At 46.6% G+C, this 20317-nt stretch overlaps 1 protein-coding gene across 3 annotated transcripts in view; it reads left to right on the forward strand.

Moving 5' to 3' along the window:
- Window positions 1–20317, forward strand: part of LOC142572356 (calcitonin gene-related peptide type 1 receptor-like) — a 107092-nt gene that overhangs the window by 68236 nt on the left and 18539 nt on the right. For 2 of the 3 annotated variants that reach the window (XM_075681418.1, XM_075681417.1), the window contains exons 11-13: window positions 5509–5575; window positions 6771–6856; window positions 8859–8994. In XM_075681418.1, the coding sequence (XP_075537533.1) occupies window positions 5509–5575; window positions 6771–6856; window positions 8859–8994 (289 nt within the window). Of the gene's footprint in view, window positions 1–1774; window positions 3632–5508; window positions 5576–6770; window positions 6857–8858; window positions 8995–20317 lie in introns of those variants that run through there. The other variant, XM_075681419.1, reaches the window with a different exon arrangement.

Genomic DNA, 20317 nt, shown 5'->3' on the forward strand with positions numbered 1-20317 from the left:
TGTCGTGGACAATGAGGGCAGTCTCGTTAACACTGCTGCCGTTCGGACTGATAGGCCAGAGGTCGCGGAGCAAGCGGCTATTGCGCTCGCCTTGGTTGACAGGCGCAGGCCTTTTGTATATAGCGATTCAAAGTCGGCCGTTAGGGCCTTTGAGAAGGGCTCGGTGGCTAAGGTTGCTTTTAAAATTATGCAGACATGTGAGATCTCTCAACACTACTTATGTTGGTTCCCTGCTCACTTTGGGATGATCGAGGGAGCCCCTCCGAATCTCAATGAGTCCGCTCATGAGGCAGCGCGAGATCTTACCCTCCGCTCTGCCCCGCGCAACGGCGTGGCGGTACTCCCCGAGAACAGAGACTCCCCTTCCACATGCAATGAAATCACGAAGTATTACCTTCCTAATCGCAGGGTTTACAGTGTGCCGCATCCTAAACTAAACAGGGCTCAGGCACTTACATTACGCTTACTACAGACTGGTACTTATCCTTGCCCACGGAGACTGAACATGTTTTATCCAGAGACGTATACACAGCCTTATTGCCAAGATCGTGGTGCTTTAGCCAAGCTCGAACACATGCTCTAGTCTTGCGAAAGAATTGAAGACTCGGCGATCAAGGATACGTTCAGGTGGGAGGCTGCACTTCACAGCCCGGACCTGGATGAACAATTCTGGGCTGTCCAGCAGGCTCACGACGTGGCCGTGAGGCTTGGCCTTCCGGTCCCGACGTGGGAGCGGCCCGCTTAGTGATTAATTATCACTACTTGCAGGACCAAATAAAGTTTTCCTTCCTTCCTTCATTGAAGCACTTATACGGTAATTTCTTTCTCTAATACAAACTGCGGAAAGGTGAAACAAAGGCAAAAAGCATTTTACCGCATTGCACATTTTTCTGCATCCGCACTTCACAACGGACACATAGAGCTTGCTAATATAAAGCAAACATGTAACACAACATATTACAGAAAGAAATATATAAAGATTTGTACTCTACAATTTCAACTTGTTATTTTACTGAAGTAACGGATTTTTTCATACCATGGCGATAAAAACGGTTACAATTCGGTTAGAGTGTAACGAAGCCCCACTCTCGCATGCTTTTAAATGAACCATAGATTAGTTCGCTCTAATAATTTACTTCTTCTGCAGTTAAAGTCTGCATTGGTTCCTTTTTAGATGTGTTTAGACTAGCGTTGAATTTAAATATATATGTTAATTTTTTGTTTCATGTGAAAGGATCACAATTGTTTTGCTATTTCTATTTGTTCTGAACGGTTCTAACGTTTTTCTTGTTATGCAGCCTAACGAAAATCACTTTGTCATTTGCACATATACGATGCCTCGCTGAAACATTCCTGCAATCACGTTTAAAGCAATAATTTCACATATTTCAGGTTGATCAATGTGGTCACCTTAAAATGCTCCCCCCCCCCCCATTAGACACAATACACTGGTCCCACCTCTTCCGCTGTTCCAAGCACACTTGGAAGCCATCTTTTGTCAAGCGCTTCAGCAGCAAAGATGGCTTTTACTTTGCAAGTGCTGTCCAATCCCCAAAATGCCGCCTTGGAAAGCTAAAATTCGGGGAAGAAAAAAGAAGTCCAAGAGGGCCAAATCTCGCGAGCAGGCAGTGTGTTTCAGCACTATGATAGAATTGCGTGCCAAAACATCACTCATAATCAATATAGAGTGCGCAGGCATATTATTGTGGTGCTGAATCCAACGCCACTCTTTTGACAAAGTTGATGTCCTTCTGGTGGTGGGCCTGCGGAGAAGGGCCAGAAGTCCCACTCAAGAAGGTTGTGGGCTCGCAAAAGTGAGAGACGCTGCTGGCCAGCTCTGCTACGGAAGTAGAAGTCCCGGTTACAGCAAGAGTCCAAGAGGCCGCCTTCACCGCCGACTGAGGACCGACTCGTGGGTCGCACAGCCCATCAATACCAGTACCGATAATAAAGTATTACTACTAACTGACTGACTCGACAAATTTAGGAGCACGTGATACACCCTATCTTTCAGACGCGTCAGGATCACCACGTAGAAAGCTGCATTGACAGTTTCACCTTCAGTCCCACAATCGTGGTGCCCAATTTCGTGGCAGTAAATAATAAACGCGATCAACATTACTTTGTTCTTCTGCGCGTCTTTGGCCTCGACTCATAGTTTTCTTTTTTCCACTCCTTGCACTGCGACTTCAGGCTGGTGTGGCATTCGCAAATGCAAATTTCATCGCTCATGACGACCCTTTGCAAGAATTCATCACTGCCGTCTAAATTAATTTTTGGAATGATTGTTCGCCGCTCCGTTTGCTCAAGAGTCAGCAATTTTGGCGCTATCTAAGCGCAAACCTTGATAATTTCAGAATTTTGAGTCATAATCCAGGGAACGGACGAATTTCCCATACAAAGTGCCTCTTTGATATTATTGTAACATTTATTAAGCGGTCACTCAGTATAAGATAATGCACACGATCGTTGTTTCCACCTTCACACAAGGATGGAGAGACATCCCGATCTTGCATCGTCCTTGGGATCTTCACAGCCACCCCACAAACGCAGGACAAATTTGAACAAAGGTCTATCCTGTTAGGGCATCCTTGTCAAAGGTAATATGCAACATTTGTTGTTTGCATATTGCCATCTGTGCCCAGTTTCATGGGAAACTTGATATTAAATCTTCGTTCCTATTGTTCATCGATGTTCGTTTCGAGAAAAACTACATGAATTACAGAAAAAAGTACATGCATAAAATTATACCTTGTCATAAAGTAGTCCGGCTCATTTTGGAGGTCAAACAGGTCTTTTCGACCGGAGAGAACGAGAGATAGCGTCGCCGCTACAGCATTTCCCACTTTTCGCTGACTCGCTGCATTGACTTTTGGAACAGACCTCGTTCTACAGCTTGTTCACCTGTGCTTCGCAATAGCTGGAATAATATATTAGAGTTGTTTTCAACATATTGTACTTTGAAAACGCAGGAGTTGTTATTTTTAAACTGTCTTACTTCCATGATAGTTCTTATATCAGCACAATATTTCTTATTAGAAAATATTACAGATTGCTATTATTCCTTGAATAGTTGTTACGGATAGGAAGAAAACATAAAGTAAGCTTTTCATAAACAAAATTATTTGTCGACGCTTTTCTTCAGCCCTTTGAGTACCTATTACCAATGCTTAAAATGAAGATCCTTGCAGCTATACAAAAAGTTGCACAGTATTAACTAAATGACTAATTTAAATAAATTTAAATGAATAAATAAGTATTTACATGTCTCAGTCTGTTTCTTTTCAAATAATTACGGCAGTATTTCTTGTCATCCATTTAAATAACTATGTTGTGTTCGTTTTCACGTCCCCACAGAAAAACTTCAAGGTAAGTACTCGGAGGCAAGAATTTCAGATACGGTCTCGCTTCTTTACTGCGTTGTGCTTTAAGTGCTTGGCGCTGTGCTTGTGTCCTTTGGCTGGCGCTCGTGAAACGGACGTGGAACATTCAGTCCTGTGCCGACTGGAACGGGACGTAAATATAGCTGCCAGCTGGGCTAACGTTTCTACATTCCCGTAATAGGCTCTTCCTCGTACTACAGCTCTATTCAAGCTTGCCTTGAATGTATTCAATTTATGGCTCGCACTGAATCCCATTTGACTTATTTCAACTCTTTCAGTACACTTTTAGAAGATTGTGTTTTAGCAGCCTATTACTTCCAGAACGTTCTCAGGCATTTTTGAACGCACTCTGCTAGCAATCATGGCTTGCAGTGCCATTACAGGACTCTTTCCACTTTTCAATATTTTTACGTGCAATGAACACTTCCAATAAATAATGCCTATACATGCCAGCTAGGCTTCCCTCGTAAGTCGAAACAGCCAAACGAAGCAAAGCTTGCGAGCTAATAATATATTCCTGTTGAATTTCACAAACGTTTACGAATTCATGTGCACGATATAACCTTCACGAAATAAATGTGATAAAAAATGTTATCGAAGAACGCAATTACAGGTGTATTGCTGGTTGAATAAATTTTAGATTTTTTTTAATGCGAAGCATTCTTTGGCTTATATTTGACGCTTTACAATGGGTTGGTAGGTTCCTGTCTCACCGCTCCAATAAAAAAAATTGAGCAGACTCAACTGCAATTGACATATTCGGGGTAAAACACTCTGAGTTATTAGGGCGGAACTCAACTACGATGACCATCCAATCCGCTCTCTTTACCTGTGCTTGGTGGCTGCTTCGCGAAAGCGGCCAGATACTTGGTACACGGAAAAAAATGGAGTTGACTGGGACAAGAATTCTTCGCATTTAAATAAGATTACGTATCCAGTGTTGGGAGCAAGCCAAGATTCTCCTGAACATAAGCTGAGTTCTCCATCTGTTATCCCACACGCGTATGTATGCGCTGCTCGTGCCGACACTAACTTTGAGACGATTTGACGCTTGAGTCACGTGCGCGTACGCGCGTGGCGCAGACGCTGGAATGGAAAGCGCGAATAGTGGGCAACTTTGTGACGGTCCTTCACGTAGCGTAGCAGCACTTCGCTTATAAAGAACGAGAGCACGACAGTTTCACGCAGGTTACACCGGCAGTGGGATAGGCCAAGTTTGTAACAGAACGTGTTGTAGGGCGTATTTTTCGTACTTTTTTTAGATCACGATATATCAGTAGGCGTGTCATTGCCGCCATACCCTATAGCGTCGGCTTGCTTAGCGTGCTGTCGTAACACGCACACTTGCGTCACAAAACAACGGCTCGCTTTACTCAGAAACGTCTGCCCATCTAGTAACGCTTTGCAGAGCCTCAAACGATGCCCGCTGACTAACTACTTGCAAGACACTTCACGTAACATCGATTGCCACAGTGCGAGTGATCTGGATGTATTTGAATTACCGAGTGATTTTCGGGATGCTTGGCCATCTACCTAACAGGCGCGCAAGATGTCGCAGGAATTCTAAGGAACCGTGAACGCGTCTCTTTGAAATAGATTAAGGCGTACCTTAGTGAACCTGGGTGTACCTTAGTGAACCCGATACGTGGTTAAAATTAATGCGGAGTCGCTCTATCCGAAGCTCCCCTAATAGGCCCAGTGCTAGTTCGAGACCTTAAGCCTATAAATCAATCAATCAATTCATTAGTCTGCAATCTGCACTAAATTTCCTTGAAGTATGATGTTCTTCGTCATATATTGTATTCTCTGTCTTATTTTTTATATTTTTGTAATGAAAAATTAGGATACCAGCTTTAATAATCAGTCACCGAATGGAGCACTAATGAATTCGTAGGCACCGTATCTTACAACGGAACCGAGCTCGACCTTTTCATTGTGGACTTCACCTATGCACGAACGCTTGCTCTGCGTGCCCTGGGCTTGCTTCTGGCTGGCTCTTTGATGTGCTAACGTTGGCTTTGATTTCCTTCCATCGATACTTCCCTTTGCGCGCTCATTTCGAACGCAATGGCTCGTGTGAGGAACCGCATCAGCGCTGCGAGTTCGCTTTCTGTCGTGATTGCAGGTGCTGGATGGACAACATAGAGGGATACAACTGGATTACCCTGGCTCCGGGTCTCTTCTGCCTATTCGTAAGTTTTACTTCTGCCTTTCACCTCCGAGATACACAACTACTCTTTCCGAGAATCAATCTTAGGCTGCATTGAGTGCAATGCTCGAAAACACATAAGCCGGGTGCTTGCCTTTTCAGTGAAATGTGTGTCAACCGCTATCCATCTCCTGCAACGAAGGCAAGGAGGTTAATGTCCGTCAAAACCCTTCGAGAGGATTGCAATATTAAAAAGCTGCGAAGGTCAGCATCATCTAATGAAGGAAATATCTCCGTGTTTTCGATAAGTTGTTATGCCGCGCTTAGAAATTCCACTCGGAAAGGTGGCTAGCATATGAGTAACATATCACAGAAGTGTAGTCTGGCAGTATCTTGAACTTTCTCCGACCCCACTGACAAGCGAACGTCCTCTGCTGCTGCCTTGCTCAAACCCCGTGACACTAATTTTTTTTAATCTTTCGGTCCGCTTTTCCCAGTGTAGGGTAGCCAACCGGGCTCAGTCATGCTTGACCTCCCTACCTTTCATTTATCATTTGCTCTCTCTCTCCCCTCTACTCCGGAAGGTGGTCGCCTGATGACGCTACAAAGCTTTTTTTACCGGCAAGCTCACTTGAATTAAGTCGAGCACTTCAGAAAAAATTCTTTTCGCTAAAAAAATTCCTCTTATTACACGCGGTATATGAAGCTCCGTGTGTTTCAGTGACACCAAGGACAGAATAGAATATAAGCATTTGCGCACGCGCTCTTGTTTGCAGGAAATGTGTAAAAACCGACAAGATTATATGTGTCAGGCCTTTTGTTTAAGATACAGCACGCAGATCACCTTCGTATATATGCGTTTAATCTGAGTACCACATAAAAGTGCCATAATTACCATGTAAACTTTTTTTCACAAGTATCACTGCCTACATTTTTTTTCTCATGTATTGGAATCAATACATGTTCCTTTATGTTCAAGGTATCTCCAAAGACATATAACTCACGATTATAAATCCAACAATACTGTCCCACAGTCACATAAGTCACAGAAGCGCAAGTGAACGTCTATGGAGCGTTGTAAAAGTTCTTTGTTTTCAGAAATACGACTACAGCAATATGACAAGCATTGTTATTCTTAGCTCATCAAGTTTCAGTGTTCATGCCTGATATTTACTTGCTAAATTTTGCCATTAAGCCTCAGTAATTGGTGGTGTTTTCACCATCCTCTCCTTTCGCAGGCAAACTTCGTTTTCCTCTGCAACATCATTCGCGTCCTCGTCACAAAGCTCAGAAGCACCCATGCCAGCGAACCTAGCCAGTTTCGGTAAGCCATCCGGAAGTCCTCATGGAGCACTGAATATTTGTATTATGTCAACACTACGCAAGCGATTGACAAAGATTTGCTAGTACAAAGCTATGCAAAATGAAAGTAAGAAATTCCGGCGAGGAAGAATGCAAAGGCCTTCTCGAGAAACCGTATAAAGAGCCAAGGTCATAGTTGAAGGAAATGTAAACAGAAAAAAAAAGAAAGTACAAGGTAGCACATATGTTGATGCTTGGGCATTCAGCGCGAGGCTTCTTCTTCAGGAAATGCGAAAGGCACGGTAATCGTGATTATTTGCTCAGAGACTGACGTAACCTGTCCGAATATATTTCTCTTACATACGTACTTATTCACACGCACTACGCCGTTTTTATTTTTGTTATTCATCTTGTTTTTCTTCCGTGCTTGTTTTCTATGCACTTCGGCTTTCGCGAGCGAGGTACCAGCGCTGGACTCCGGAACGTCATTCCATATATGTTGATATATTTATTTTTGAGGAATGTGCCTTTGGTTGTGCTGCGACCCTGAGGAAATTCACGCTCTTGAATAAACAGCGAACGAGCAGGGAGGCTTCTCAGAGTGGACGCTGATTTACGCGCGGACGTGACATACGTCCGCGCACGCAGCACGTCCAAACATCGGGGCGTCGAAGACGACGGTTGAGATTTAACTCGTGTATATGGCGTACCTTCACTTGGCAGAAGCTAGCCCTCCATCCAAACGCTGCAGTAAACTAGCATTTTGGTCTCATGTCGCAGAGTTATAAGCAATGTGAGGCTGCTCTGACTTCAGTCTTCGCTGTATCACAGCAGGGACAACTTAAGCGGCGCCTGCTTTTTACAAAGAAGGTTACCGGTGCTAAGGCCAATATACCGAAACGTAACTATCTCGCTTCCTGCCAGTGAGGGTGTGAACGATGCTATCAACATCATGTATCAGTGGTGCCTCTTTCTTTTGTAATGATGGCTTCGACAGTGTGCGCTTTCTTAGCCTCAATAAGCACGACCACTCAGAAGGACAACATGTATTATATCTTCCACTTCGTGACTAAAATTATTAATGATGCGATTTATGCCCTATCTACATGTGTTCGTTTCATAGATAGTTCGTGTTGCTCGGAGTCAAAGAAGTATACCTGGGTTATGCTTAGCACCGTAACTTCATGCTAGATACTATTTTTAACAAACTGCCTCACGCAGTGCTCGGAGAAATCTGTTTATGCGAGAATTTTCTCATTCCGTCCCGTTGTCAGCACCGCCAGGCCCAGGAATTGAACCTGCTACCTCGCTCCCAGCAGCGTAGCTCTATAGTCACTGACCAACCTAGCTAGGCTTTCACTAAATATGTGTTGACTGAAATGTGTGATACGTATCTGCTGCGCATATCACTGAATCTCTATGCCATCCACGGGAGTGCACTTTCCAAATGAACAGGCATGCTTACAGTGTTCGTATGCTAGGATGCATACTAGACCACTAAAAAAAGGACTTATTCTTAATTAGGCGAGAAATCTCACGATTGCAGAAAAAAAAACGCACTGAAGAATATCTAGTGGTTCAGCGAAGCTTGTTGAGCAAGAAAATACACTCCAGATTACGTGCCTTCTGCTTCTCTGCTTTGGGGCTATGGGAAGCGGCGACTTGATTTGTACTGCTATGTGAACACAAACACTGGATATGTTCGCTCATAAGTACAATGGGCCAAACTAAGTGGTAAATAGTTGTTGTTTGTTTCCGTTGAAGCGCTGGATGGTCAGGAACATAAAGAAACGCAAAACAGGGGTCACGTTCTTGTGTTCATGTCGATTGAGTGCTTCAGCTCGAATGCTCAATCAACTGCCCCACCAACTCGACCTCACGCATTCATAGGTGATTATGATTAAATACACGACAAAAGCTAAATTTACATTTCATCCTTGCCTCCTAACGTTCTCTAGTTTTTGCTGCACAGTTAAAGAATTTGCTTAGGGGGTACTTAGATTTTGCTACTTTTTTTGTCACAGGAAAGCGGTACGAGCGGTGCTGGTATTGTTCCCGCTCTTTGGTATGCACTTTCTCATGACTGTGTACAGAAGCCCAGCCAACTGTGGAGCATGGGAGGTATATCAGTACATCAGCAAAGCTTCAGATGGTCTACAAGTAAGTCTTTCTTTGTTTGTTTAGCGTACTTTGTTTAAGCAAAATTCAATTCACAAAGCACGTCCAGTCTATCCGACTTGCCCTCGAAAACATCTTAGTTGAAGCAATTCAGTGTTCGTGCTGATATTCTTTAAATGGGATTCGCACCGGACAATTTGGCCTGTGGAGCTGGCTCTTAAGTTATCATTGCTGAATCGTATCGTTACATTGATTTTAGCATGTGAACGTTTCTGTCTTAAGCAGCAACAAGCCGGGCTATAACCTAGTCTATGTTGGATGTCGTAAACTTATGAATGATTTTAAAGGATGGTGATCGTCTCATTGTGCTCTGTTCAAAGTCGACTCAGCTCTAAGTTGTCTCACAGCCTGCAGTACTATGTAGTTGATGCTTTGGTAGATCAAGAAATTCATGCATTACCAAGTTCAAGGCACTCCTACAGCCCGAGGTCTCGGCTCAGGGTCAATGTGAACCAGCACGACTGAGGTAGTTTTTGAGAGCTGGGCGACCGGGGAATGGGGATACTAATCTTGGAGATGAGTACAGGGTCCTAAAAGCAAGCGAGTGCCTAATGCATCTTACAGAATGAAGGATAAATAGACAATGGGCATTGCGGTGATGATGACAATGATGACGACAATAGACCACAGTCTTTTTTCTTTTTTTTATTGCAGCAAGAGCAACTAACGCCACATTAGGCACACGATACGCTTATGTAATCTGTCAACCTCTCAGGTTTCTTTCAGTGTAATGCAGGAATAATCAACGATTGCAAGCACCGCCATTTACAAATGGGGGTTGTTGCTCGTGCATCACTTCCTTATAATATTACGCATTATACAGACTCATATTCCTACGAGGCGCTGCAGTAGCGAAAGATGATGAGAGCACTGAAAAAGACAATCATCGCCGAGAGCCGTGTGTACGGGCTCCATCTTGTATGACTGTCTTCTGTCCGCTGTATATATCTAGTAAATATATTGTCAAAGCGTCTTTTCTCCCCGTAATATTTTGGTGAACAGCGCGGATTTTTCAAGTTTCAAGACGGATTTACGCAGCGGACACTCCTTGGCGGCACCTACAATGCCAGCACACGGCGGTACGAGAATGCTTCGAGCAGATCGCCAACCGTGCCTCAACCATCCGCCGCCAACCGCCCCATCGTCTTCACACAACCGCGTGACCCAGGTACCTTTTCCGGCTCTGACAACACCCATGTCTAAGATTGGCTTCAACTGTACGAACGGGTGAGCACTAGCAACAAATGGGACCGGAATCTGATGGTAGCGAACATCATATTTTACCTGGCGGGCACGACACAAGTCCAGTTTCTGAAACATGAAGAGGAACGTGCGAGCTGGGAGCTATGTGGGCAAAAGCTCATCGATCTGTTAGGCAAATCCATCGGACGCCGTTGCGCTGCCCAGAAAGAATTTGCATGCTGAGCTCAGACGTGCACCGAGTCATATGTGACGTATATCCACGACGTGCTCGCGCTTTGTCGTCAAGCCGATGACACAATGCCGGAAACGGAAAAGGTTACGCATATACTCAAAGCTATCGCGAAAGATGATACGCCTATGGCTTTTAAGAACTCTTCCTCAGTGCAAGCACGTCATCAGTTAATGCCGACTCTTTGAAGAAGCAAAACGTCGCCGCGTTACTCCGAACTTCACACGTCTTTCGCACACGGCTGCGACGTCTACCTGCGAGGACCTCCTTCTCCCACCTGCTCCACCCGTTCCTGCTGCATCTGACAATATTGTGCGCACCATCCGCCGCGAGAGGGAAGCTGCCTCCCCAGTTTCCCTTCAGGTGCGTAACTCCGACGAGTCCCATGCAACTATTTCCCTTATCCAAATTGTTGTGTGTAAAGAACTCGTAAACACAGGATTACAAGCGCTTTGCCCAGACAACGGACATGACTACCACCCACCTGTCACACCTAAGTGATACCGAAGCCTATCCGTTCATCCTCGTTACCAGAATTCCGCATAATGGCACACTTCCGATGACAGGCCCATCTGCTTTCTGTTGTGGATACACGGGACACATTTCCCGCCGTTCTCGCAGTGCTTGGAACTCGTAGCCTTGGCCGAGCTACCGAAACATTCAGCGTCTAGGTGGTAGTTCCCGAGTGCCGGCACACAATGACGACGACAGCGCTCCGCCATCATGGCCAACACAATCAAACCACTCCCCTTCACCATCCCGACGCCTGCACTGCTCACATCTGCGTCATCACTCTCCTTCGCCCTCATACTCCCGACGCCCTTCGGAAAACTGACGGGCGCAGCTCCTAGCGGCGAGCCTGCCACGACAACCCGACCGGAAATTGTTCTGCTCACACTACCTGGACATCACAACCTCATCAACGTAGACCTGGACGGTATACCTGTCATCGCACCCATTGACACCGGCGCCCACATGTCACTCATGAACTCAAACCTCCGTATTCGTCTGAAGAAAGTTCTTACTCCTGCTGCGATAGCTGTAGTCCGTGGAGCCGATGGCGCAACTCCGGCTGCTGCTGCTGGGATGTGTACCGCCCGTGTGACTGTTGCCGGACGCCAGATTAAAGTTTTGTTTTAAAGCGCAAGCTTTACTGGCCGCGAACTTGCGATTTCGCCGTGGTGGTGCTACGAGGACGCACATGACGTCACAACGCGCGCCTCGCCGCGGATATTTCTCTCTCGCTCGCTCTCTAGTCACTACTGCGCATGCACTACTAGCACCGAGCCACAGGCGTTCCGCCGCTGCGCAGTGCCGCGCCTTTCCGCTGCCGCCGTTCGGTATGACGTCACACGCGTTCCTCGTCGCGGCGCTCGCCTCCGCTCGCTTCGCCAGTTGCGTCGCATGCCTGATAACATATCGGAGGATTGAAAAGGAGAGCTCGCGTGCGCCGCAACCACAGTTGATGCGGCAGTATGGACGGCCATAATTCTGATTTGCAGGAGGACGCCTGGAATCCACATCGGAACGAGATGAAGAGAAAGCGAATCGTCCAGGAAATGGACGAACAGCGCGCCGAACGACTGGCTAAACCCAGCTACATAGCTAGACAAGACTAACCTGGACTTGCAATCAACATTAACCATCGCTAACCATGATATGCCTTAGCTTTCGCTACTAATATCCTGGCATAGCCGAGCTAAGCCACTGCCAATTTTTATGTATTGGATCAGTGCCCACATGTAATCATCTCAGGACTTGACTTTCTCGCGGCACATTATGCTCTTATTGACTGCTCTGCAGGAGTTATCCAGCTTGCCTTACCTCATGCCGTTGGGCTTCTGATCCTGCGCTGAGTCTGCTGTGTTCCATCGATTACATTCGTCTACCACATCTAGCTGTGGCGTACATTGACGTCTCTCCTGATCCCCCTGTATACGACGGCGATTACATCGTGTCGCACAACGTTACTGTCCTCTGTTCGCAGAATGTCCCGCACTCGGTCCTCAGCACAAAAAGAAATGCCGCATCTCTCCCTATTGTGAATATTGGACTACGCCCTCAAGTGATGCCCCAGGATATCTCTGCTGCAACCCTAGCTCCAGCTTCCGACTTTCATGTTTCCGTCTTAACTGAGCCTGCTTGTTCGAACCCCACGATGGTAGATAACATGGCAAAGGTGATCGCCACTGAGCTTATGGTCGAACACGTACATGCGCTTCGGGGCCTGCTCATGTTGTACCAGGATATTTTTTTTATCTCAGTCAGCGACCACTGGGCCAAACAACAGTTGTCGAGTATCGACTTCACAACGGCGATGCCAAACCCATACACCGATGTCCCTATCGTGTTTCCTCCACTGAGCGCCAAGTTATACAAAAGGAAGTTGTCAAAATGCTTGCCCATGACATCATCGAACCTTCTTCAAGCCCATGAACGTCTCTTGTCGTGCTCGTTAGAAAGAAGGACAACAGATGGCGCTGCTGTGTCGACTTCCGGAATCTTAACTAAGTAACAAAAAGACGTGTACCCCCTTGTATCCGATAGATGACGCCCTTGACTGCCTCAGTGGTTGCAGGTACTTTTCTTCGGTCCTTCGTTCCCGGTATTGGCAGATTGCAGCTGACGACATGGATCGTGAAAAGGCGGCGTTTGTTACACCTTATTGGCTCTATCAGTTTAAGTTGATGCCATTCGGGCTATGCAATGCTCCCGCCACATTCGAACGAATGATGAACGCCCTCCTTCACGGCTTAAAGTGGTCAATCTGGTTGTGCTACCTCGACGGCGTCATTGCCTTTGCGCCGACTTTCGACAAACACCACAAGCGTCTCTCGACAGTTCTTTTAGTGTTTCACAAGGGGAGACTTCAGCTCAGTTCGACGGAATGTCACTTTTACCATCGGCAACTTACTGTGCTCGGACACCTCGTCGACTCTTCCGGAGTTGGTCCCGTTCCGAAGAAAGTTCGCACTGTCAACGATTTTTCTGTGCCCACCTGCGCTCACCTACGTTACCGGCGTTCGCAGCTTTGCAAACCTCTGCTCCTACTTCCGCAGAATCATGATAAATTGTGCTGACATCGCACGCCCTCTAACGGACCTGCTTAAGATAGGCGCGACTTTTGTCCGGGGTCCCGACCAAGCTAGTGCATTCACTGAGCTGACGACGAGACTCAAGCCGCCACCGATTCTCGGCCACATTGACGTGTCCGCCCCAACGGTGGTTCGCACCGATGCCAACGGCCACAGTATCGGTGCTGTTTCGGCACAATGACAGCACCGTTGCGACCGTGGCATTGCGTACGCTGTCTTCTGTAACCAGCCGAACGCATTTACTCGATCACCGAACGTGAATGCCTGGCGCTCGTTTGGGAAGTAGGAACATTTCGGCGCTACCTCCATGGAAGGCATTTCACGGTTATCCCCGATCACTGCGCGCTATTCTGGCTTTCATCTTTAAAAGGTCCAGTTGGACGGCTCGGTCGGCGGGCTGTGCAGCTCCAAGTGTACTCTTACACAGTGGTGTATAGGACAGGCCGACTCTGTGACGACGCTGATTGCTTGTCACGTCATCTAGTAGACCTACCAGACCAGCCTGAGACCGACGAGTCAACTTGCGTCCTCGCGCTTACTGCGTTTGGTGACATCGCCGATGCGCAACGGCGCGACGCTTACCTGAGAGACATCATTCTCAGCCTGACAGACCTGACAAGTTCCCCCGCTTCGCGCATGTTTGTGCTGCAAAATGGCATATTGTACCGTTCTAAGAGGCACCCTGATGGCCCTGAACTGCTAATAGTTGTTCCCATGCATATGCGCAAGACTTAATTCTCGCACAATTGCATAATGTCCCAACCACTGGTCACCTGGAAGTCTCAAAGACATATAGCCATGTTCGGCGTCGTTTCCTTTGGCCCGGTATTTACCGTTTCGTTTGCCGTTAAGCCGCCTCCTCTAAATCTTGTCAGCACCGCAGCCCAAATCAGCAGCCGTATACCAGCTGGCCGTCTTCAGCCCATTGAAATACCATCTGCGCTATTCTTTTGGGTTGTTCATGACCTTCTTGGCCCTTTTTCTCTATCGCATAGTGGAAACAAGTGGATAGCAGTTGCTACGGACTACCCCACCCAGTACGCGATCACGCGGACTCTCCCTACCAGTTTAGCAACCGAGTCGCTGACTTCCTTCTCGACGCAGTGATACATCACGGCGCTTCCCGATAACTCCTTACCGACCGGGGCCGCTACTTTCTCTCACAGGTTGTCCTGGACATCTCGCACGCCTGCGCTACGAAGCACAAGTTTACAACGGCGTATCAGATCAACGGCCCCAAAGAGCGGCTCAATAGAACTTTCACAGAAATGCTGGTTATGTATGGCTCTACCGACCACCGTGACTGGGATGTCGCTCTCCCATGGGTCACATTCGCCTACAATACGTCCCGTCATGATTCTTCTGGTTTCTCTCCATTTTATCTCTTGTATGCACGAGTACCTATACTGCTGTTTTAAACGATCCTCCCAGCCGTTCTCGATACAACGTCAGAATATGCCTAAGATGCCATATCTAGATCTGCAGAGGCACGTGAGATCATACGCCTGCGTCTGGCCACTTCCCAAGAAAAGCAATGACGAATATATGACGCTCGTCACCGCGATGCCCACTTTAACCCTGGTGACATCGTGCTTCTTTGGAAACCAGTACGGTGAGCTCGTCTTTGGGAGAAGCTGATTTCACCCTACTCAGGACCATACAGTGTCTTGCATCAAGCGACAGATGGGACCTACGAGTTACAATCTCTCGATGCCTCCATACCGCGACCCTCCTCTGATATAATTCACGTCGCTTGACTGAAGCGATATCACTCAAATCTACGAAGCGCCTGGACAGCACCTCCGCCGCTGGGGGTCATGCTACGAGGCGCTGCAGTAGCGAACGTGGGATGAGAGGACTTAAAAAGACGATGATCGCCGATAGTCGTGCGCACGGGCTTCTTCTTGTATGCCTGTTTTCTGCCCGTCGTATATGTCTTGTAAACGTGTTTCCAAGCGTCTTTTCTCCCCGTAACAATATCATGTATGTATTACTGCAGTAAGCTGTTTCACACGCGTAAAAGATCGCGACATCGACATCGCGACCTTAACAAACGTTTCGTTGTGTCGAAGCATCAGTCACACAAATATGTAGGAGTCCAAACTGTATTGATCCCTCTAACACTGCTCTCAAATGCACGTCGCTGTCTTTATTATATTGTAATATTCACGTGGTAATGATACTAGTTACTCCAGCAACGATGGCCGGCTCTTCCCTGTGGTCTCTTCAGTAGGTTTTCTAATTATTAGGTAATCATTTGTAAAACGTTGTCCTGTCCCACATGAAAAGGAAAGAAATCATGTGTTTCATGAACATGGTGTCACGTTTCTAAAATATTGACTAACAGATACCAAGTACCACAACATTATTTTACCCCTTAATGCCGAAATGTTCCAGAAAACCTCTTCCGGCGCGAGTAGAACCTTGGATTACGCGCTGACGCTGTGGTAAAAGTACCTGATTCAAGATATATTGGCGCGGAGAATAAAGCCATTAAAACTCAACCTCCCAAAGACCACCAGACTTCCGGGTGACGCGCCTTATCCCTCTCGTCAATTATCCTCGATGTCCTGCGCAATGATAATTTCCAACATCTACCACACTAAACCATTTCACCTGCACGGTTCTAAAGCATATAAGCCTGTATGGTGCTGCTCACTTGTTGCACTTTCAATGTTCTGATGTGGCCATACCGGTCCCACTCTAAACCCTTCAGTGAACTTTTCTAACTTTCTTGAGCTGTGACCAAAGCTATTGCATCTTTAATTACGACCAGGAAGTTAATTTTCAATAAGCTGCCAGGTATCTGTGTCATACTCTGTGAGCTTTACTATCATGATATAATAGTTATAGTGTAGCTTAATCCTTATTGTGTTCCTTCATTCTATATCTCTTCCCCAGTGCTCAGTAGCCAACCGAGCTGTGTCGTGGTTTACTTCCCCGCCTTTCATTTATCTTTACGAAAGCTGCAAGGGGTAATTTAGCTTAAGTCGCTGATACCTCCAACAGCTCAGCGTGTCTGTTTTACTTACTGATATGTGGGAGCTTTAAAGCAACGAAGGATGTTAAGCCGTCGGCATTCGCAAAGAATAAGAAAAGGTGGGTGCTTCCCAATTTTCAGTAGCATGGTACTTCGCTTGCTGAAGTAGAAGTGGCGGCAGACAACTGAAGTTAGGTAAAGTCACCTCCCGCAACTATGTATGACAGGTTCAAATCTACGAAAGTTTATGGAATTTTGGCGCTGCTACTTCGTTGCAGCGCCAAAAGAGGAAGCCGCACAGCTCTCGCCTTGTGTTTCCTGTCTACGAAGTATGTTACTCCACCAACTCGCCCAACCATGCATTATGAAATTAGAAGAGACAAATAAAAACCTTATACTTTGTAGCTTCGGTAGAAGAAAACTGGAATTTGCAAGAGACAAGAACCACGCAATAATATTCGTTATATGACTACTCGCTTTGACTATGTTTAAATAAACAGACCAGTGTGAAGCATGCTTCAGGCAGCAGGAAAAGTACACGCTTGTGCCCCGCGGTACAAGCATAAAAGCGAAAACAAAAAATGGCTGTGGCTTAGCTAAGGTTAAGCCCAGGATGCGAAGCATACTAGCCTTTATTTTAGTTGTTGAACCACTGTTTAGCCTGGTGAACTGCTGTTGCTTGGCTATATTTGGTTCGGCTAGACGAAGAAACAACTCATGCGTTACTCTGCTTCGCCTTCAAGAGTGGAACGCGACAGCGTTCCCGTCGACCCGCCAAGGGGTGTAAGACAATGGGCTACGGCGCAGCGACTACGCGCCCCGCATTGGACGCGGTGAGCGTCGAGCAACGCAGCGTTCGGCGCGGCAACGAAATGTGCGCCTGAGCAAGCGACGCACGCCTGAGCCTTAGAAACAGCTCGTTTCTAAGGCAACACCGCATTTACTAGAGGCGCTTTTGTACCGCTTTGAAGCATCGTACTCGTGGCTCAGTGGTAACGTCTCCGTCTCACACTCTGGAGACCCTGGTTCGATTCCTACCCAGCCCATCTTGCAGGAGTTGAGCCAAAGCCACCTAGAAACAAGCGCAGCTGCTTATATACCGCCGCGACGGCGCGAGTTGTAGCCCCGTTTCTCCTCTGTCGTGACGTCACGGTGTCACGTGGTCAGCCTTGAAGGCGACGCCGCGAGCGACGGCGCGAGTTGGAGCCCCGTTTCTCCTCTGTCGTGACGCCACGGTGTCACGTGGTATTGAAGGCGACACCGCCGCGCCTGAGGAGCTGGGTTGAGCTCTAGTAATATGCTTCGCATAAAAAAAAGGTGACGCGAAGTGATTACCAGTGGTCGCACAACGCATGCCTCAGGAGCCACCGATTAGACAAGGAGAATTGTGTTTTTCAAGGTGACAACTCCTTTTCCACACAGCATTCATATAGCTTCCTTATCCTTCTCCAAGTTGGGGGGAGAAGGATATTTAATGGCTGTCAGGGAAAGCAATTCAAAACATCTGTTGAGCTGAGAAACACAAGTCCCAATGTCGAAATTTGACTGCAAAGACCACGTTCGCCTACTGCTAATCATTTCAAGTGTCCGTCTTCCTGTGTACCTCTGTCTCAAAAGGAGTCCTTTAGGTGTGCTGCATAGAATTTAAGGCAGCCATTTCTCAAGTGAGCGTATAGCGGAAGGTTATGAGCGAGAATGTACTTATGTTGACTGTGAAAAAACAGAGGCTTGAAAAAGAACTCTACTGCACGATCGCCTTGTGAGCTTAAATGTCCTGTCCTGCAGCCTGAGTTTCTCTTCAGCAGTAATTCCATGGTACGGAATAATTAGCAATACAGCTTGATTAATAACTGGCGCCTGCGGGAACTGTGTCAACCATATCGTCCTCCTTTTCCTTGTTTAATCACAGATTAGGGGAATTCGTTTCTAACCGTCAAGGCAACTGGTGTTTGATAGGCAATCTGGCTATATTTTGTTCATCTACTTGAAAGCACGCTATCGTTTGACCTTCCATAGCACTGTTACGTAAAACACTGGCGAGAACTTTCTTCACCCCCGCAAGCCGAGAACGAAGTTCGTCTAAACCCAGTAGGCATTGATGTGCCACGGTTACGCCATGCTGTCCGTATTCAGTGCCCATCCGACAACTACAATGCCGAGAGATAAGAGGAAAATGCATAAAATACATGTGCGTGTCCGTTAAGTCTAATTACAAACGCTGGAATAATGCGCCATTACTGAAGCTCTTACGTCACAGTCACAGCGGGGGAAGCTAAGCCGACGTCGTTGCGCAAGAAAACAGGGTATTCTGCGATTACCTGACGGCCGATCGCAACGAAGATGATTGCGCCAACATAATTCCTGTTGCGCGCTGCCGCATTGTGTGCACGTGCCGCGTGAATGTGCATTATTTGGACCACCCGCTCTCAGCAGTCACTATGCCTTGAGTCGTTTGGGTAATGTTCCAGGAGCGGGATGCCTTTTACCTGCACTAACGCAGCATTCACTCAATACGACTAAGCCCAATTGTACCCAATATTTCTGCGGTGCGCGTTTCTTCGCCAAAGCTATGATTTTCGGTCATAAATGGTGGGCATTGTGCTTGGAGATGAAAACGAGTTGCACTGAGTGCGAGGAAACAACTTCAGTTTCTACACCAATTGGCCTCTAGCTTAGTGACCGAACGCTTCTGTCCAAGCGTTCACCGGTACGCTAGGCTGGAAAATATAGCTACGCGCAAAGTTTGTAAAGAGAAAGGTGCTCTTAATGGATGGTCGGTAATCAAGTGAACCGATCGTTCTCGAATTTTCAAAAAAAAAAAATCTTACTCACAAGCGGAAACTATAAGGTGGTTACATCTTTCAAACATCAATACAGAGAACGGAAATGAACATTCGTGTTCTGAACAGGCATTGCAGATATCATCAACCGGGTCAAGCGTTGCGTGTTTTGACAGCGTAAATCACCAACCATGGGTTTAACTCGTCGCACCCGTCACAACTGCAGGGCTCCTTCATTCGAGACGTAACGATAGCAGTGAAAAGAATACTAATAGACACTTCGATCATTCGTCTTAATGCGTCAGCATTCTTAGCCCACTGACTCAGGTAATCATCTCTCCGTCAGTCTGTCCGTCCGTAACCCGTAACGCGATGCGCTCCATGAAGAAAAACAAACTAAATTAAAAAGAAAAAACGCTGGCGGTGGTGAGTTTTGGACCTACGAGCCCACGCTCAGAAGCCGACTGTCTTACCCACTAAGCTAAACACTTCTTTTTCTTTACTGCCACTTTGAACAGAAGAATCACAGAAAGAGTTCAATTCGGGGGAAGAGTCTCTAGAAACTGGCTCTGCGCAGTTCCATTCCATTCGCGCATGTTTAACAATTCTTCAACTCTTGGAAGCCATTCAGGCTCCGGGCTTTGAAACTGGTACACTGCTATAATTCTACTGATTCTTTCCTTGAATTTTTTTTTCTTTATTGCCGGTCATTGGCCCGGATAAAAAATACACATTCCCAAATAATCAAAAGGCACACTCACAATATGTTAAAAACGACCGCAGAACTTGTGCGGCCGCGCTTGTGCTAATATGGCCTTATCCACTTTGCGTCTATGTTAGCGTTCCGAACTGCCATCCTATGTTGCCCAGTTCTGTGTAGGCCCAAAATCATAATGAGGTCAAATGGAATACCATCCTCATTTTCAACTTTCAAAAATCTTATGCCGATAGCGTCCACAGCTACTGTTGTAAGATATCTCCGAAAAAATATCATGAGCCATTCCACTCTGTGAAGGTG

Source organism: Dermacentor variabilis, chromosome 2 (genome assembly GCF_050947875.1).
Source record: "Dermacentor variabilis isolate Ectoservices chromosome 2, ASM5094787v1, whole genome shotgun sequence".
NCBI lineage: Eukaryota > Metazoa > Arthropoda > Arachnida > Ixodida > Ixodidae > Dermacentor > Dermacentor variabilis.